At 44.2% G+C, this 21,110-nt stretch overlaps 1 protein-coding gene across 11 annotated transcripts in view; it reads left to right on the forward strand.

Annotated features, from left to right (window-relative positions):
* Window positions 1-19,648, forward strand: part of cep170aa (centrosomal protein 170Aa) — a 74,696-nt gene extending 55,048 nt beyond the window's left edge. For 4 of the 11 annotated variants that reach the window (XM_046357312.1, XM_046357322.1, XM_046357314.1 and 1 more), the window contains 11 exons: window positions 1,889-2,484; window positions 5,763-5,906; window positions 8,737-8,872; window positions 9,007-10,575; window positions 10,889-10,933; window positions 13,450-13,705; window positions 15,715-15,925; window positions 16,343-16,599; window positions 16,704-16,797; window positions 16,923-16,974; window positions 17,154-19,648. In XM_046357312.1, the coding sequence (XP_046213268.1) occupies window positions 1,889-2,484; window positions 5,763-5,906; window positions 8,737-8,872; window positions 9,007-10,575; window positions 10,889-10,933; window positions 13,450-13,705; window positions 15,715-15,925; window positions 16,343-16,599; window positions 16,704-16,797; window positions 16,923-16,974; window positions 17,154-17,416 (3,623 nt within the window). In that variant the 3' untranslated portion in view covers window positions 17,417-19,648. The remainder of the gene's footprint in view (window positions 1-1,888; window positions 2,485-5,762; window positions 5,907-8,736; window positions 8,873-9,006; window positions 10,576-10,888; window positions 10,934-13,449; window positions 13,706-15,714; window positions 15,926-16,342; window positions 16,600-16,703; window positions 16,798-16,922; window positions 16,975-17,153) is intronic. The other 7 variants (XM_046357315.1, XM_046357316.1, XM_046357318.1 and 4 more) reach the window with 7 other exon arrangements.
* Window positions 19,649-21,110: the final 1,462 nt, after the last annotated feature.

The raw sequence follows: 21,110 nt of genomic DNA on the forward strand, positions 1-21,110 counted from the left end.
GTGCTGTGTAGTAGAGTTAACGCTGCTGTGTAGTAGGGTTAAAGCTGCTGTGCTCTGTAGTAGGGTTAATGCTGCTGTGCTCTGTAGTAGGGTTAACGCTGCTGTGCTGTGTAGTAGGGTTAACACTGCTGTGCTGTGTAGTAGGGTTAACGCTGCTGTGTAGTAGGGTTAACGCTGCTGTGTAGTAGGGTTAATGCTGCTGTGCTCTGTAGTAGGGTTAACGCTGCTGTGTAGTAGGGTTAACGCTGCTGTGCTGTGTAGTAGGGTTAACGCTGCTGTGCTGTGTAGTAGGGTTAACGCTGATGTGCTGTGTAGTAGGGTTAACGCTGCTGTGCTCTGTCGTAGGGTTAACGCTGCTGTGTAGTAGGGTTAACGCTGCTGTGTAGTAGGGTTAATGCTGCTGTGCTCTGTAGTAGGGTTAACGCTGCTGTGTAGTAGGGTTAACGCTGCTGTGCTGTGTAGTAGGGTTAACGCTGCTGTGCTGTGTAGTAGGGTTAACGCTGATGTGCTGTGTAGTAGGGTTAACGCTGCTGTGCTCTGTCGTAGGGTTAACGCTGCTGTGTAGTAGGGTTAACGCTGCTGTGCAGTAGGGTTAACGCTGCTGTGTAGTAGGGTTAACGCTGCTGTGCTGTGTAGTAGGGTTAACGCTGCTGTGCTCTGTAGTAGGGTTAACGCTGCTGTGTAGTAGGGTTAACGCTGCTGTGCTGTGTAGTAGGGTTAACGCTGCTGTGCTGTGTAGTAGGGTTAATGCTGCTGTGCTGTGTAGTAGGGTTAACGCTGATGTGCTGTGTAGTAGGGTTAACACTGCTGTGCTGTGTAGTAGGGTTAATGCTGCTGTGTAGTAGGGTTAACACTGCTGTGCTGTGGCGTAGGGTTAACGCTGCTGTGCTCTGTAGTAGGGTTAACGCTGCTGTGCTGTGTAGTAGGGTTAACGCTGCTGTGCTGTGTAGTAGGGTTAACGCTGCTGTGCTGTGTAGTAGGGTTAACTGTGTTGTTTGTTCTGTACTGTGTAGTAGGGTTAACTGTGTTGTTTGTTCTGTGTAGTAGGGTTAACTGTGTTGTTTGTTCTGAACTGTGTAGTAGGGTTAACTGTGTTGTTTGTTCTGTATTGTGTAGTAGGGTTAACTGTGTTGTTTGTTCTGTATTGTGTAGTAGGGTTAACTGTGTTGTTTGTTCTGTATTGTGTAGTAGGGTTAACTGTGTTGTTTGTTCTGTACTGTGTAGTAGGGTTAACTGTGTTGTTTGTTCTGTGTAGTAGGGTTAACTGTGTTGTTTGTTCTGTACTGTGTAGTAGGGTTAACTGTGTTGTTTGTTCTGTATTGTGTAGTAAGGTTAACTGTGTTGTTTTTGCTAGATGTGTCTATGTGCTGTGTGTGATGAGGTGGAGGAGTTGCAGTCTGACTCATGTGGGGCCGGGGCCAGCCAGCTCTAGTCACTCTGAAACAGGCAGCGCTGTGAGGCTCCTAACAGTTCCTTTGTCTGGGGCTGCTGCATGAAAGGCCTCTGTCTCTAGAGCGTCCTGGTGATTTCTGCCTCTGAACCCACCACTGTCAGGTCTGATTTCATGCTATTTCCTGAGCCCCCGCTAAAGAATACCCACTTTCCCTCCTCCCTCCACCCTTCCTGCTCCTGCTCCTGCTCCTTCCTCCAACCCCCTCCTCTCTCCCCCTCTGCCCACTGAGGAGGCAGGGCTGGTATTACTGTGGCTGGGTGAAGTCTGGAGTGCTGCCGCATATTGTATTGCATCATAGATGACTATGGAGGCCTGTCCTTCTCGCTTTCTTACTCTAAGTCATAATTAGCAGTTGAATGGTCAGAGGTTAGATGTTTAGTGTTTCCTGTATGCACAGTAACTCAGGTATGTGCTCTCCTCTTTTGGCCCTCCCAGGCAGCAAGCATGAGGATGGCACCCAGAGCGACTCCGAGAACGGAATTGGTCTGCGCTTCGGCAACCGGAGGCTGGCTTTGGAGGAGAGGCTGAGGGTGGCGCAGGGAGGACAGGGGGGTCAGGGGGGCCGGACCACCAGCAACAGGACCTCCTTCATGATCGAGTTCTACGATGATGACAACTCCCGCAAGCGACGATCCTACTCCTTCTCGCAGACTGCACCGCTGCTTGGGGGCGCGGCCGGGGAGGCTCTGTGCCCCACGCCCCCCTCCCACCCTAAGTCCCCATCTACCACAACCACAGCCACAGACTTCAGCAAGGCCCCGTTATCAGCGGCCCTGATAGCGGGTGCCCCCACGGCCGCCCGGGTCCTGATGAAGCAGAGGTCTGAGGACCAGAGCATAGGAAGGAGCTCGGTCAGTACAGGTCACCAGACAATTGAGCCCAGCCCCAGTGAGGAGGGTTTGAGGACCCCTCGGTCTCAAGGGGACAGGGACAGGGAGCAGGAGGATGACCAGAGCGATAAGGGAACCTACACCATTGAGCTGGAGAACCGCAACCCTGAGGAGGAGGAGGCCAGACGCATGATAGACAAGGTATGGTCAGCTTTCTGAAGTATTTTCACACACCTCAAGGATTTATCTTTATGGGTTGGGTTGCTGTGAAATTTATTTTTATTTGAAAAATATATTTTCTGAATTGCAGGTAGGAAAGTTGACCTGGTTTGAATGTAAGAATGGCCAAGTTCTATGTGTCTTGAATTAACTGTATAAAAGGTCATGTTGTTTTTCTTCAGTTTTCTAAAATGTCCGCCATAAATAACATCCACTAAGCATGCTGAGATTTTGAAGCTGTAATGACCTGTCATAATGAATTATTACATCGCTATTTCCCGAATGAAAAGCATTTTACTATGTCCTCTGATGCTCCGTGACCCATGGGTAAAAGTACATTAGATTTCATTTTGTAATGTATTTTATTTTCAACTGAATGTGGTCGTTGCGAGACCAATTTAAAATATTTACATTGTACAATATGTAGTCTAAAGCTTTTATACACTGAAGGTCTTGATCAGGCACTCACTAATATACACATTTTCAATGGTATATTAACAAAGAAATGTTACTGTCAGGAAATGGTATACCCAGCAGCATAGGTCTTTGCCCTGTGGCGGTCAATTTCCCTTAAGTCTCTCTGTTCTAATTAGCTCATATAAACAGCCACACACAATGAGAGAGTGAGCTATATAACCTGCTGCATAATCTGGCTGTCACAATCCAGTGCAACAGCTGCCATAATAAAAACCACTCAATCATAAGACTCACGCACAAGACTCATTCATAAGACTCACGTACAAGTCTCATTCATATAAGACTCATGCACAAGACTCATTCATAAGACTCACGTACAAGTCTCATTCATATAAGACTCACGCACAAGACTCATTCATATAAGACTCACGCACAAGACTCATTCATAAGACTCACGCACAAGACTCATTCATATAAGACTCACGCACAAGACTCATTCATAAGACTCACGCACAAGACTCATTCATATAAGACTCACGCACAAGACTCAATCATAAGACTCACGCACAAGACTCAATCATAAGACTCACGCACAAGACTCATAAGACTCACGCACAAGACTCACTAATAAGACTCACACACAAGACTCACTAATAAGACTCACACACAAGTCTCATTCATAAGACTCACGCACAAGACTCACTCATAAGACTCACGCACAAGACTCATTCATAAGACTCACGTACAAGTCTCATTCATATAAGACTCACGCACAAGACTCATTCATAAGACTCACGTACAAGTCTCATTCATATAAGACTCACGCGCAAGACTCACTCATATGACTCACGCACAAGACTCATTCATAAGACTCACGCATAAGACTCATTCATATAAGACTCACGCACAAGACTCATTCATAAAACTCATGCACAAGACTTACTCATATGACTCACGCACAAGACTCATTCATAAGACTCACGCACAAGACTCATTCATTAGACTCACGCACAAGACTCAATCATAAGACTCACGCACAAGACTCAATCATAAGACTCACGCACAAGACTCATTCATAAGACTCACGCACAAGACTCATTCATAAGACTCAAGCACAAGACTCACTAATAAGACTCACACACAAGTCTCATTCATAAGACTCACGCACAAGACTCACTCATAAGACTCACGCACAAGACTCATTCATAAGACTCATGAGTAATGAGTCTATATACAATGTGTGCAAAAGGCATGAGGAGGTAGGCGAATAATTACAATATTGCAGATTAACACTGGAGTGATAAATGATCAGATGATCATGTACAGGTAGAGATATTGGTGTGCAAAAGAGCAGAAAAGTAAATAAATAAAAACTGTGGGGATGAGGTAGGTGAAAATGGGTGGGCTATTTACCAATAGATTATGTACAGCTGCAGCGATCGGTTAGCTGCTCAGATAGCTGATGTTTGAAGTTGGTGAGGGAGATAAAAGTCTCCAACTTCAGCGATTTTTGCAATTCGTTCCAGTCACAGGCAGCAGAGTACTGGAACGAAAGGCGGCCAAATGAGGTGTTGGCTTTAGGGATGATCAGTGAGATACACCTGCTGGAGCGCGTGCTACGGATGGGTGTTGCCATCGTGACCAGTGAACTGAGATAAGGTGGAGCTTTACTTAGCATGGCCTTGTAGATGACCTGGAGCCAGTGGGTCTGGCGACGAATATGTAGCGAGGGCCAGCCGACTAGAGCATACAAGTCACAGTGGTGGGTAGTATAAGGTGCTTTAGTGACAAAACGGATGGCACTGTGATAAACTGCATCCAGTTTGCTGAGTAGAGTGTTGGAAGCAATTTTGTAGATGACATCGCCGAAGTCGAGGATCGGTAGGATAGTCAATTTTACTAGGGTAAGCTTGGCAGCATGAGTGAAGGAGGCTTTGTTGCGGAATAGAAAGCTGACTCTTGATTTGATTTTCGATTGGAGATGTTTGATATGGGTCTGGAGGGAGAGTTTGCAGTCTAGCCAGACACCTAGGTACTTATAGGTGTCCACATATTCAAGGTCGGAACCATCCAGTGTGGTGATGCTAGTCAGGCATGCGGGTGCAGGCAGCGATCGGTTGAAAAGCATGCATTTGGTTTTACTCGCGTTTAAGAGCAGTTGGAGGCCACGGAAGGAGTGTTGTATGGCATTGAAGCTCGTTTGGAGGTTAGATAGCACAGTGTCCAATGACGGGCCGAAAGTATATAGAATGGTGTCGTCTGCGTAGAGGTGGATCAGGGAATCGCCCGCAGCAAGAGTAACATCATTGATATATACAGAGAAAAGAGTCGGCCCGAGAATTGAACCCTTATGTGACAGCTGCCTGCGTGCTGAATGAAAAGATTTCTCAAAGGGCGAGTCTCAGAAGTAGAGAAGTAAGGATTTACTGCCGGTTTAAGATTCCCCCCAAAAAGCTGTTTAAACTCTTAAACATGTAGCCCTGAGATGTCATTTTTGACTCATTAAATATTTATATGGTACTTAAAAGATGGCAATTGGGGCATGGAGTAAGTGGAGAGGGGGTGGGGCATTGGTTGTCAGGTTTATTTAGAGCATAGGCTGGGAAGTCTTCTCTAAACTAGAAGTGTGATGATGGTAATTCCTATAATTAGCTGACACAGTAATTGGCACACTGCTCCCTGTCTTTTTACATGGCTGTTATGGATGTGTGAAGTGTGTGGGGGCAGTGCTTTGATCCAACTGGCCCTCGTGTTGGTCCAATATCAGTCACCTTTGTCTATTTAGTAGACTACCGTGAGTGGCAGTGATGAGTCATCAAGCTCTTTATTTTCTTGATGCTCAGGTGTTTGGGGTGGAGCAGAACCAGGATCCGTCTGTCTCAGGGCCAGTAGAACACCAACAGGGAGAAGCAGGGAAGGAGAAGAAGGAGAGGAAGAAGACCACAGAGACGGGAGAAACTGAAAAACCAAGCTGCCTTCCATCTGAGGTAAAACACCCCTTCCATGGAGACACACATTATTATACCCAATCTCTCACAGCTTTTAGTCATCATAGTCACCATAGCATCTACAGTTGAAGTCAGAAGTTTACACACACTTAAGTTGGAGTCATTAAAACTCCACAAACAAACTATAGTCAGTTAGGACATCTACTTTGTGCATGACACAAGTAATTCTTCCAACAATTGTTTACAGACAGATTGTGTCACTTATAATTCACTGTATCACAATTCCAGTGGATCAGAAGTTTACATACAATAAGTTGACTTTGCCTTTAAACAGCTTGGAAAATTCCAGAAAAGGATGTCATGTCTTTAGAAGCTTCTGATGGGCTAATTGACATCATTTGAGTCAATTGGAGGTTTACCTGTGGATGTATTTCAAGGCCTTCCTTTAAACTCAGTGCCTCTTTGCTTGACATCATGGGAAAATCAAAAGAAATCAGCCAAGACCTCAGAAAAAAATTCTGGTTCATCCTTGGGAGCAATTTCCAAACACCTGAAGGTACCATGTTCCTCTGTACAAACAATAGTACGCAAGTATAAACACCATGGGACCACGCAGCCGTCATACCGCTTAGGAAGGAGATGTGTTCTGTCTCCTAGAGATGAATGTACCTTGGTGCGAAAAGTGCAAATCAATCCCAGAACAACAGCAAAGAACCTTGTGAAGATGTTGGAGGAAACAGGTACAAAAGTATCTATATCCACAGTAAAACGAGTCCTATATCGACATAACCTGAAAGGCCACTCAGCAAGGAAGAAGCCACTGCTCCAAAACCACCATAAAAAAGCCAGACTACACATGGGGACAAAGATTGTACTTTTTGGAGAAATGTCCTCTGGTCTGATGAATCAAGAATACAACTGTTTGGCCATAATGACCATCGTTATGTTTGGAGGAAATAGGAGGAGGCTTGCAAACCGAAGAACACCATCCCATCATGTTGTGGGGGTGCTTTGCTGCAGGAGGGACTGGTGCACTTCACAAAATAGATGGCCTCATGAGGGAGGAAAATTATGTGGATATATTGAAGCCACATCTCAAGGCATCAGTAGGGAAGTTAAAGCTTGGTCGTTAATGGGTCTTCCAAATGAACAATGACCCCAGCATACTTGCAAAGTTGTGGCAAAATGGCTTAAGGACAGCAAAGTCTAGGTATTGGAGTGGCCATCACAAAGCCACAAACTCAATCCTATTTGAAAATTTGTGGGCAGAACTGAAAAAGCATGTGCGAGCAAGGAGGCCTACTAACCTGACTCAGTTACACCAGCTCTGTCCGGAGGAATGGGCCAAAATTCACCAACTTATTGTGGGAAGCTTGTGGAAGGCTACCCAAAACGTTTGACCCAAGTTAAACAATTTAAAGGCAATGCTGCCAAATACTAATTGAGTGTATGTGAACTTCTGACCCACTGGGAATGTGATGAAAGAAATAAAAGCTGAAATTAATCATTCTCTCTACTATTATTCTGACATTTCATATTCTTAATATAAAGTGGTGATCCTAACTGACCTAAAACAGGGAATTTTTACAAGGATTAAATGTCAGGAATTGTGAAAAACTGAGTAAATGTATTTGTCTAAGGTGTATGTAAACTTCAACTGTATCTCATTCAGTGATGTGATGCTTGAGAAATGTAAACATTACTGAGATTCATTACTATGACCCTGACGTACTTGGGTGGAGTTGCTCGCTGTCTTTTTCTGTGACCCTCAGATTCCTTCTCAGGGACGAGACAGCCTCTGAAGACTGTTGAGTGTTAATATGCCAAAATAGCATTTATTTTCCAGTGGAACTCCCATTGTTTTCGCGTTCTGAGGGGAATGATGCACAAAACAGAAATGAGTGACAGAGGCCTGTCTAAAGTGGCATATCTATTTACTGTAAATGGAGGAAAGCAGGAGCTCCTGATTGCATTAAGATGACTCTGTTGGAAGGGGAGTAGTGGACTAGTTGTGTCAGCCAGGCACTCCCTGACTTGACCACTTCCTTGTTATTGACAGAGTAGGCCACTCAGGACCTGACCTAGTTCATAGAGCTATGAGAAATTACACTTTCCCCCCTCCAGGCAAGTTCCATTCAAGCACGAGGGGAGGACGGAGACTGTATATACAGTAGGCTACAATAGTCTATGTGGATCCCTGATCTCGATATTCTGTTCAGGACTATTGCTGCTATTCTGTTCAGTTACTATTTCTGCTTTAGCTTGTGACTTTCTGATAGGACTCCATGCAAAGGAATACACTTTGGCTTTGTGAAAACAATATATTCTCCTCAGTAGCACTAGAGTGTACTAATAAAAACGGATATAGCCAGAGACCGATCATTGCTTAGACCATGCTTAGTTTAAAATATGAATCAGCTAATACATAATGAATATGATTTAACTCTTCAGGCTCATCGCTGAAACATAAGACCATTCAGAGGTGAATGAATGGCAGCAGAGTTGTGTTCTGTGTCCTCCCTGCTACATGTGGATACTCCCTCCAGCTCTATGTGGCCAGTAGCAGGGATGTGTTGATTTGCTAGGTTAACTGTCTCTTCCCATAGCCGCTGTATCATCTCTGAATGGGGTGAAGTGCCATGAGTCTGTCAAGAGAGACTAGGATAACTCTCTCTCTCTCTCTCTCTCTCTCTCTCTCTCTCTCTCTCTCTCTCTCTCTCTCTCTCTCTCTCTCTCTCTCTCTCTCTCTCTCTCTCTCTCTCTCTCTCTCTCTCTCTCTCTCTCTCTCTCTCTCTCTCTCTCTCTCTCTCTCTCTCTCTCTCTCTCTCTCTCTCTCTCTCTCTCTCTCTCTCTCTCTCTCTCTCGTCAGAGTGTGTCTGAGAACCCGGTGGCAGTGGGCAGTAGTCGCTGGGTGTCTCAGTGGGCCAGTCTATCTGCTAACCACACCAGGACTGACCCAGAAGGGTCTGGGGCTGAGTCACCTGCCTTCGTCCATCAGCAGAGAGGTACAGTAAGGCTCCTATATTTATCAAAACCAGGATCATGTGGATCTGCATCTGTATTTGTGAAGGTGTATTTTCTTCACATAATAGCAGAAAACTAGAAATGTTGCTTTACTATTTTTGTTTATTTCTGCCAGAAGCGGATGCCTTTGAGTCGGGCGTGTCCATCCGAAGCGCCAGCTCTGCCACCTCCAGTCTCACAGAGCGCAAACGCAGGACCCTCCCCCAGCTCCCTATCGACGACCCCCGGGCTAAGCCAGGGAAGAGCTTGTCCGGCCTAGGCCTGCATCGCTCAGAGATCGGAGAGAAACAGGACACGGAGCCCCAGGAGAAGAGCCAGGTGGAGCATAAAGGAGACGGGGCGTGCTTTACCTCCATAGAGGAGGGGGATATGATGAAGAGCAAACAGAAACAGACCAAGGCCCCGCTACAGGCCTCCTCCAAGCCCCCTCTTAGACCTATAGGCAGCAGTGAGAAGAGGTCCGAGGAGAGAAGGAGGCGGGCGGAGGACAGGATTCAGCACCACATCAAAGAAGGAGTGGACGGGGGGGAGAAGTCAGGGGGCAAACCTTTGGTTCGCCAGGGCAGTTTCACCATCGAGAAGCCCAGTGGTGTGGTGCCAATTGAGCTGATCCCCCGGATCAAATGTGGTGCTGGTGTCCTGGGCCGCGAGCGCAGCGACTCTGTGGGCAGCATGGACACAGCCACCCTGCTGAAGGACACAGAGGCTGTCATGGCCTTCCTAGAGGCCAAGCTGAGGGATGAGAACAAGCTGGACAGAGCCAACCGGGCAGGTTCCATCTCCCCCGAGTCAGACGTGGACACGGCCAGCACCTATAGCCAGGTGGCAGGGGAGGGAGAGAAGAAAGCAGCCCACCAGAAACGCCGCTCCCTAAGCAGCCTGCACAAGGAGAAGAGCAACCTGAGCTCAACCTCCAAAACCGCTGCCAGCACCAACGCCCGCGAGCGCCTGGAGAGAAAGACCAAGACCAGAACTGATCCCAGCCGGCCAGATGTCCGCCGCTCCGTCCAGCCTGCCTCCTCGCGGGCACGCCAACCATCCCAGGACCTCACGGATGACGATCAGACCTCGTCTTTCCCCATCTCCGACATCCTCTCCTCTGACCAGGAGAGTTTGTATAGTCGCTCGTACGGCCGCAGCCACTTCACCTCTACGGATGACCTGCTACATTCAAAACTGGAGGCCAAATCCAGCAGCAAGACCAGCTCCAGTAAGTCCAGTAAGACCCTCCAGGCCGCCACAGCTTCCTCTCTGGGGAAACAGGCCTCTCTGCCCCAGCCACGGCCTACCAGAACGTCCCTGCTCCGCCGGGCCCGGCTGGGGGACACGTCCGACACGGACCTGCCTGATGCAGACAGGATGTCTGTCGCCTCCGAGGTGTCCACCACCAGTTCCACATCCAAGCCTCCGTCTGGTCGTAAAGGCCCCTCGCGGCTGGACATGCTGGCACAGCCCAGGAGGACGCGGCTGGGCTCCATCTCGGCCCGTAGTGACTCAGAGTGTACTGTGGGCCGGAGCAGCACCTCCTCCCCTCGCCTGTCTGCAGAGACCGCCCTGCGTCTGGGACTCCGCTCCTCCACCCCCACCGACAACAAAATGGCTCCTCGCATGAGGGCCAACAGTGTGTCCAAGCTGACCGAGGCCAAGTCCAGAATCAGCCCCTCCATCCACAGCACTCCCTCAGGTGAGATCCTGCTCTCATCTCCGATACATTCCCTCTGATATAAGGTACAGCTTGAAACATTCAGTATTCTATTATTTAATGTAAAAAACAGTTAAGGGGTAAAAGAGCAAGTCAAATGCTATGTGTGTTTTTTCCCAGCCCTTTGTCTCTCCCCCATTCTGGTGTGAAGGAATGTTTAGGATTTTTCCACTATTACATCATTGCAGTTTTTGAGTAGCTTCTTGTCCTTTCTTGGTCATTGTTTGTCCTTGTCCATGTGTGTGTTGTGATCAGTGTAAATCACTCTCATTGTCTGGCTGTCTGTCCTGTTCAGAGAGCCCTCAGCCTGAGCCTGAGCCTTCAGAGGAGGAGCTCATGGGTACTGTACCAGAGAGAGCTCTGTGTGTGTGTGTGTTTAGTGCGGTGTGTTTAGTGTGGTGCGTTTAGTGTGGTGTGTTTAGTGTGGTGTGTTAAGTGTGTGTGTGATGTGTCCCTCTCTTCAACCTGCCACTACAATGATAACCCTAATGCTCTACTCCAACCTTATATCTTATTGGAACTGTTTATGTCTGTTAGATGTAGAGGTGCCCTAAATTACTATGGACACAAGTTTCAAATTGGATAGAAGTGAATTGTTATTTGCCCAAACCCGCTGACCAATCTTTTATTTAGTCTTAATTGCCAATAAGCTAAGAGTTACAGAGCCAAAATGATTACATCAAGTGTTACTGAGCCAACCTAACATCATTGCTGATGCAAGACGAGCAAATGTTGTGGGCAGCGCTGGATTGTGTTATTAGGTTGCTGTACTCCGCCTAGTGGAAATATTCATTTAAGACATTGTCATAGCATTTTAGAACTTGTCATGTAGTTAAGTAAAATGTTATTGCAGTGAATCCAATTGATATATTTGAAATCTAGAGAGAGCATTAGGTCATCCATGTACAGGCTACATTAGGCCATTAGGCGCAGATGTAACATTGTGATCCCACTGGGTACAGACATCAGTTCAACGTCTATTTTTTATTTAAAGTTTGATTGAGTTGTCAGCTAAAGTGAATTCAATGTGAAATCAACAAACAAACCAAAAATCACTGTGTTATTGGATTTAGGTTCAAAGTTGGGGGGAAAAAAAGACTTTGCAAATCTAATCAGTTTTCCATGTTGATTCAACATTATCACACTGGATTTTTTGTTGTTAAAATGATGAGGAAACAATGTTGATTCAACCAGTTTTTTCCCAGTGGGATGGCTTAACACATTCCCTAAGATGAGTAACTAATCAACAATGAGTGTGGCAGTAACCTCACCTTCTAACAGAGCAGTACACTCTTAGGAGAACCCTTTTTGGTTCCAGGTAGAACTCTGTTTTGGTTCCAGGTAGAAGCCTTTTGGGTTCCATGTACAATATAACCCTCTGTGGAAAAGTTTCTACAAGGAACCCAAAATGGTTCTACCTGGAACCAAAAATGGCTCTTCAAAGGGTTCTCCTATGGGGACAGCTGAATAACCCTTTTAGGTTCTAGAGAGCAACTTTTTTTTAAAGAGTGTCGTCACTGGAAACAGGAAACTGAGACAGTCAAGCACTGGATTCAGGCCTACCTAGGAAGATACATTACAATCAATCAAATGTATTTATAAAGCCCTTTTTACATCAGCAGATTTCACAAAGTGCTTATACAGAAACCCAGCCTTAAACCCCGAACAGCAAGTAATGCAGATGTAGAACCACGGTGGCTAGGAAAAACTCCCCTAGAAAGACAGGAACCTAGGAAGAAACCTAGAGACTAACCAGGCTCTGAGGGATGGCCAGTCCTCTTCTGGCTATGCAGGTGGAGATTATAAGATTACCTGGCCATTAAGGCCGGATTGTTCTTCAAGATGTTCAAACGTTCATAGATGACCAGCAGGGTCAAATAATAATCACAGTGATTGTGCAGGGTGCAACAGATCAGCACCTCATAGCCAGAGCAGTTGAAACTAGAGCAGTTGAAACTAGAGCAGCAGCACGACCAGGTGGACTGGGGACAGCAATGAGTCATCAGGCCAGGTAGTCTTGAGGCATGGTCCTAGGGCTCAGGTCCTCTGGGAGGGGAGGGAGAAAGAAACAAAGAGATAATTAGATGAAGTATACTTGAATTCACACAGGACACCAGATAAAACAGGAGAATTACTGACCCTAGCCCCCTGGCACATAGACTATTACAGCATATATACTGGAGTCAAGGGGGTCGGGGGACACTGTGGCCACTTCCGACAATACTATAACTTACTATAACAATATATGTTAATATTGTCTAGCTAGAGGGAGAGAGCAAGTAGTATACCTTGATTATGTCCCACTGTTAAAACCATATACATTTCCACTATCAGACCACTTTCCATCAGCCTCATATCAGGCTATCAGCCTACATTCCACCAGCCTCATGTCAGGCTATCAGCCTACATTCCACCAGCCTCATATCAGGCTATCAGCCTACATTCCACCAGCCTCATGTCAGGCTATCAGCCTACATTCCACCAGCCTTATGTCAGGCTATCAGCCTACATTCCACCAGCCTCAGGTCAGGCTATCAGCCTACATTCCACCAGCCTTATGTCAGGGTATCACCCTACATTCCACCAGCCTCATGTCAGGCTATCAGCCTACATTCCACCAGCCTCATGTCAGGGTATCAGCCTACATTCCACCAGCCTCATGTCAGGCTATCAGCCTATAGAATATCTTGTCTATGATTTGTCTAGAGGTCAGAGTTACAGAAATCTGCTTGGCTTTAAGTTTAAGATAGAATGCTTTAGACACTGTGAGCATCTGGTGCTTTCTGAGTGAGTGAAATAACTTCAAACAAAACAGAAATGATCTCTTGATAACTATAACTTTTTGCCTGACCTTAGCCTCTAACAGGTGGAGACGGCTGCCCCCAGAGTACGGATCCACCTCAGAGGAGGAGTTTGGCTCCAACAGGAACTCTCCCAAACCTGGGCGCACTCTGCGCCCCCACTCGGTCCTGAGGGGTACCAGACTAGGGGGCTCCACCAGCAGCCTTAACTCTGGTCAGGTTGGCCCTGGAGGCATGGTCCTCAAACACCGCATGAGAGAGCAGGAGGAGTACATCAAGGACTGGACTGCTCACAGCGAGGAGATTGCCAGGTACTCATCTTCTCCGACTTACACATACTCACACATGCATACACAAGACTGCACGGGTACATACACAAACACATATACACACACCTCAGCTAGCGCATAATGTTCTAGGAGCCATATGTTTCTTAGAGCTTGGTGAGAGCGTGGCTGTCCTATGGTTATTTTGCATACAACCTTCCCACAACGTTCTGGGAATGGTACAGGATACCCAGCTAGTACATAATGTTCTGAGAACCATATGTTTCTTAGAAGATAGAAAGAGTTTTGTTGAAGCTGAGAACGGAATGCATATTTTTAAATAACATTCTTAGAACGTTCTTTGAATGTTACTAATGTTTTTTGTGTTCTGAGAAACTTGCAGAAAACATTATGCTGAAGAACTGAAATTCCCACAGAAGAAAGGTGTTTCTTAACATTCTCAGAACAATGTGAGAACATGGCTTTAAATAGAACCATAAGGAAACCTGTAGAAAACGTTATGCTGAAGTACTGAAATTCCCATCTATGTTGTTAAGTGTGTTCAGGTGAGTTGGCTGCCCCCACTAATTGGCCACGCCTGATCTCAATGAGTGATTGTTTCCTTTAAAATGGGGTCTGTTTGAATAGACTAAAATGAACAGCTTTGTATGAATTTAAAAAACATGACATGTGAGCGCCATCCTGGTGGTGCAGTGGACTAATTCCATGGATAGATAATAGAAGATCATAGGCTTGAATCTCACCGACACAGTGCCACAATAAAAAATCAATATGACTGATGCCTTAGCAAATTCATTTCCATGTGCCCTATCTGTACAAGGAGTTCAAAACAGTTAACCCAAACTAAGCTAGCAGCATTATTAAAAGCATTATTGAAACATGTTTTCAGAACATTATTTAATTACCTTTTTCATTTCTGTTCTCAGAACGTAAACTTTCAGGGAACCATAGTAAATAGTTATCAGAACCTCCCTGCAACCTAAAAATGTACACTCCCAGAACAGGCAAAATGTTCATTTAAAAAACGTTCAGTTTTACCGGTCTGGAAACGTATGGCTTCATTCCCAGAACTAATGGGAAACAAAAAACATAAGTTCCCACAACTTCCATGGAACCAAATGTGCTAGCTGGGGGACACACAAACACACACACAAGAATCCATCTACTTTTACTCATTCATATCACAAATATTTGTTATTTGAATCCACAAGGAAGTTCAGTTCAGTTTATATGCCTCATGGACATGGCACAATTGGTAAATAAGATACTATCTGTAGATAGGGCTTCCCAATGAATGGCTTAGTGTTTTCTCTCTGATCAAACAACGGTCATCTTTAGTAAGTCCACTCTAACGGACTCTGTTCTGTGAAGCTGTAATAAATGGTTCCCGACTCAGCAGGGACTTTCACACAGTATGGTGGTCATGAGATAGAACCATACCATCTTAGACATAGAGCTCCTGTGTTCTCCTGCATGGAAAGGTTGGTGTATCATCAGTCACTGTCTCTCTCCTCTTCCCTGCACCCCTCCTCTTCCTGCATATCTTCCACTTGACCTAGTAGTCACAGGGAGACTGAACTGAGCAGACAGCAGTGAGAAAAGGATTGATTCAACCAGCCTCATAGAGCAAGCACAAGGACTTTCTTACGCATCAGACAAGGCCATTTAAAGTAATGGAGGACAATATTAGGTTATCGTAAGCAGCTCTTAGTGAAGCATTTTTGAAGTACAGGTTCCTTGCATAAAATGCTTGTAAAGGATATGATCATTTACAAGTGAATATTGTTAATTCACATTGAAAATGGTCCTACCTCCATCTAGTGGACAGTATGTAGAATGGTTGTATGAGTTGTGCTGTGTCAGTTAATTATACATTAAACTAATTGCTTTTTGTTAAGCCTGACATGCAGATGTTTCTCAATGTCTAATGAGTAGTCTTGGTTTATATCATTGTGAGACATCTGTTTGTGTGTACTGATTTATTGAAGTGTCACTCTCTGCCCAGTTCTAGCAGCCCGTCTGATGTATCATAGGTTATTTCCCTGTGTGCGTAGGATCAGTCAAGACCTGGCCAAGGACCTGGCCATCCTCGCCCGGGAGATCCACGACGTGGCCGGAGAGATCGACTCGGTCAGCTCCTCTGGAACGGCTCCCAGCACCACGGTTAGCACCGCCGCCACGACGCCCGGCTCCGCCATCGATACCCGCGAAGAGGTAGGCCGCACGCAGGAGGGCAAGCAAAAGGTGCTTGACATTTACTTTATTCTCTCCTACCTTCCTTCCTTCCTTTTCTAAACGACTAACGCTCAATGGCTTTTGCTTCAGCGTCGCTTTGTCTTTGATCTGCTGCCGAAGGTGTGAACTGTGAACTGGCATTTCTTGTATCCCATTTTGAGTATACCTGCTGTATACTGATCAGATATGACTAAAAGGTGTATTTGCATTCTCTTAACAAGCTTTCATTGATCTTTCCCTGCCAACTTCTTTAATACCTAATTCATAACTATGTAACTCATAACTATGATAACCTAGTTAATCTGTAGCATGGCAATAGCATACATACATTCATACAGAGAAGATACAGTATAAATGTTCCATTCATGGTTAACAATCATATAGCTGCCCCATATAACTAACAAGGTCTTCCTCTGCCCCTCACAGCTGGTTGACCGTGTGTTTGACGAGAGCCTCAACTTCAGGAAGATCCCTCCCATGGTGCAGAACAAGGCCCCTGAGATAAACGGACGCCCTGTGGAGCTCCGTCCCCGCGCCCCAGACAGCCTGGACTCCCACTCTGCCCTCCGCAGACGCACATGGAACAGGGATGAGGCGGTGGTGGACAGTCTGCTGCTCACATCTGTCTCTCAGCTGTCAGCTAAAATCAGGCAGTCTGTTGACAAAACAGCAGGAAAAATACGGTAACAATCAAGCTCTTTATGTTGTTTATCTCTGTATATCTGACATTCACAAGAGATCAAGGAGATATTAAGCAAAGCAACTTTATGGTCTATGATTTTTCCAGAATATTGTTCAAAGACAAGGACAGGAATTGGGATGAGATTGAGAGCAAACTCCGATCTGAGAGCGACATACCACTTCTAAAAACGTCTAACAAGGTAAGGAAGAAACGGGTTATAAATGTAGTTTTTCCTTATTTATTTTTATAAATAAATTGTCATAACGAAGCGACCTTTTATTCCTCTCTCGTGTCCCTGCCTTCCCCTTTTCTCTCCTGGAACAGCAGATCTCCTCTATCCTCGTGGAGCTGAAGAGAGTGGAGAAGCAGCTACAAGGTAAGATAGCATGGTAGACCACCACTAAGAATACTCTGTGGGCAGTAGTATTGCAAATAGATTCAGACTTATGAACACATTTAGTTTCACTATATACATTCCACTTGCTTTATCATATACTGTATGCTCCCAATCAAACACAAGCTCACCCATTTGAATCTCCTGTATTTCTCATTCAGTGATAAATGTAATGGTGGATCCTGACGGCACCCTGGATGCCCTGAGCAGCCTTGGCCTGACTAGCCCCCTTACACCCAAGCCCACTCCTGGTTCTCAGGGGCCCCAGGAGGCCCTCCCAGGCCCCACAGCCTCAGCCAGGGGCAACACAGCCTCCTCAGCCCCCACTGAGGGGTCAGGGTCTGGGTCAGCCAGAGACCTGGGAGGCCTGCAATTCAACCGCATCCACCCCAGTGGAGAAGAGAGTGCCATCCCCCAGAAGTGACATTCACACCCTCTGTGCAGCTTCATATGTAGAACACCCGCCTCAAAGAACAATTTCCCCTCTTTCTGAATTTTTCTGAATGAAGATCCACCACCCTATAGTCTACTGTATGTCAGAACCCAACAGGACAGGCCTTAAGCAGGATTTCTTCCCTTCTCTTTAGACGTACAGTCATGCACACATGACTAAGTGTCTGCTAAATGGCATATTATTTACGAATGTCAATGGACACGAACAACACCACTAAGTCAAGCAGCTCGCATCAATCGATACACACAGAGGAGTGGCAGTCAGCAATGTGTGTGGTCGAACTCTAGCCAGGCATATTTGCATTCTGGAGTTTGGTTACCATCCTCCTCTATGCAAACTGGCCACAGACACACCCTGTGGTAAAGACAACTTCTAGAGTGCCTCCCCATCTTTCTTCTTACCCTTCGTACTGGCACCAGCTAAACAGTGAACACTTTGTATTTGTGTCGCAACAAGTAGCATTGATTGACATTTAGGAACAAGATCGACTGAGTAGAGCGTTCTCTTTCGGAAAACTTGTTTGTGTCATCGTAATTAATCATACTAATTTAGTAGGAGTTGTCGATTGTATGAAAACAATTGCTTTCAGGAAACAAATGTTCTTCTTTTACTATAGTAATTCAAACTTACCAAAGCTAACAGTACAGAATTTTTTTTTTATGTGAGCCAAGTTTCCTGAAGTGAAATAAGTGTACTGTGGAGCAAACTCAAGAAATGTTACGTATTGTATTTTGAATGGCAATTTATCTGTTTTGCTGGTAATATGTTTTCTATCTGTTTTCTGCACACATTTGACTAAAATACTGAATTTAAAATTTTCTGAGCAATTATGTACCCAGCGAATCAAATAGATTGTTATGGTGATATGCAATTCATACAAAACCATTTTGATACTGTTTGAAACGGTTTTAGACTATATTACAGTACAATTTTAAACTATGTTACAGTACAGTGCTGCTTGTATGTAGCCTAAGCCTGGTCCTTGACCTGAGTGACATATTTCATATGATTTGCATTACTTGATATGTGGTGTCTTTGCAAACTGGAAGTGGAAACGAAAATCTGACTATGACCCTATTTGTTTCAGCTTGGGCTGTTTTGAATCAGCCTTATTTACTGTAACACTTCATACAGTAACATGCTCTTGTTCTCGACTCCATAATAGTTTACAAGATGTCCACCCTGAATGGCCTTGGTTGGAGAAAGCTGGTGGGTCTTCTTTCAAAGGGGCCTCTGTCTGTTTAGTGTTTATTTACAAGGACTTTTTGAAATTGTATCAGACAACATGACTGCAAAGAGCTTTACTGTCAAAGCGTCATTCGCTGTGGCCACTATCATTACTTCACGTATGAATGATGATCATAAAGTCATTTGATTTCTTTCGCAAGCCTTTTACTGACATTGAATTGCTCACTCTTCTACATTTCCATAAGGGAGGATGTTTTTATGTACTCATACGGTATGTGTGTATAGACCTAGACCTCCTCGTTGAGTTTGCTGCTTCTCTGTAGTTCCTTTTTGGAGGGTTAGCCTGACCATTGTACAAGCCTTTCCATGTAAAGTTATGTGTTGTAGTATAAAATAATTCAAGATAGTGCAACAGTATTTAGACACTTAAGCAATAGTGAAGTTAGGTACCAGAAGACATGCTCTCCATCTTTTCTGCTTTGTATACAGACTTTTGATGTCACTAAGTGCCCAGTTTGAATAGTAGAATGGCATTCTTTTTCAATTATGAGTAATCATCAAGTAGTGGGCTGAAATTATATAATTGTGCACATATGAAATGTGTCAAAGGCTCTTCAAGTGTCACCACGAGTGGTTTTTGGATACAAAAGGACAAAACCAAAAACCTAAATTCAACAACAGATATCAGAAGTAGATGCCTTGCCTCTGTGTAGCTATTCTCAGTACACTATCTTATCCATAACCGTCATGTTTGTCAGTATATGACATTTAAAAAAAGAAAGCAATGGTAAGAATTAAGTGCTCAGTACACTTTTTGGGGGGTTATTTTTAAAGTTTACACATTTGTTATCTTATCAGTGTTTTACTTTTCTGTTTCATGTTTTGTATAAACCACAACTTAATTTATTTTTTTGTTCATTCAATGTATTTTGTTGTTGCAATTCATGTGTTTTATGTTTTTTTGTTATTTTACATATGTTACTTATTTTCAATAAAATAAAAAGTGTTGATCCATCCCCGATTGACATTTATTTTAGCTGGAGAAACAAAACAGGTTGGTATCCAATTAGTTAAGATCGGTCTGGAATACTTGAGTTGTGGTTGTCCTTTAAAGGTCCTTTACAAACACCAAACCAACTTCTACAAACGGGCTGAACATAGATTGTTGATACTGTTTTTACTTATTGAATTATTACCATTTTATTCCATGGACCCAGTTTTCCTTCAATGAAAATGAAGCAGTGACTAGGACTGGCCAAGGGGACCCCAAATAACATATTTATCAAATAAATAAATAAACACACCTAGCAATAGTTATGCAATGTGACCTATATGTCACATCTGGTAGAAAGGGGAGCAAACAGTTTCAACAATTTGTATTTCTGCATTTTGAACCGTCATTAAGGCGGTTACTTAGAATAATCTCAAATATAAAATGTATTTTGATGTGTTTAACACTTTTTTGGTTACTAGATAATTCCATATGTGTTATTTCATAGTTTTGATGTCTTCACTCTTTTTCTACAATGTAGAAAATAGTAAAATAAAGAAAAACTGGAATGAGTAGGTGTGTCGAAACTTTTGACTGGTACTGTATATTCATTTTACCCTCGCCAGTTGATAGTAAAACGAGGGCGAATGTCAGAGAACAGCTTGTTAATACTGGTCTGAAGTTCGTCTGAAATGTACCATTATATTCGACATGATAAACAAACTACTGCCATGCCTTTTCACACACAAAAATGGATGTACACAGATAAAAGAGACGAATACTTTCAAGTAGATAGTTTTCGTTGAATTTGCCATCCACTCTTGCTCATATTTGGAGCTACTTCCTGAGATTTGATTGATATAACAATCCAGCCAATGGTTAGGCAGTTTCGGCAGAGGGGCGTGATTGGTCAGGAGTAAAAGATCCAGAGTACCAATCACATTTCCACTTGCAAATATCTACAAATTTACAACATATTTTACTAATTTAAACTAATCTCTTGGTAACGTGACAACAGTGACAGAACTCCGAGAGCTCGTAGATTCTAAATCTGCAAGTGTATTTTTGATTCACAGCAGAATATTCATACTCGTAAATTGATTTAGTAATTCTGATTCTGAAAATAAATTATACTTGCAAATCTTATTTAATGTATTCAAATATCAAGTTACAAGTTTGCGACCGTTGTTAAATCTTTCACACATCATGACACAAGCTTGCAAAAATGTAATTACACATTTGCGAATTGTACTTGCAACAACGCTTCTCAATGTGGACCACTTCATTCTAATCCCATACATTCCAGCATGAAATTGCATATTTCCATTTGGGAACGCCTACTCTGTGAAGTGCGCGTGTACAATAACTCACTTCAGCCTTACACTCTTTAGACCGCAATTTTTTCGAAACTTTGGCAAAAGTTTACAAAACCTAGTCAACTCTGTTCATAACAGATTATAGTTATGGAAACAGAAAATTGTGTTG

Source organism: Oncorhynchus gorbuscha, linkage group LG07, assembly GCF_021184085.1.
Source record: "Oncorhynchus gorbuscha isolate QuinsamMale2020 ecotype Even-year linkage group LG07, OgorEven_v1.0, whole genome shotgun sequence".
Lineage (NCBI taxonomy): Eukaryota > Metazoa > Chordata > Actinopteri > Salmoniformes > Salmonidae > Oncorhynchus > Oncorhynchus gorbuscha.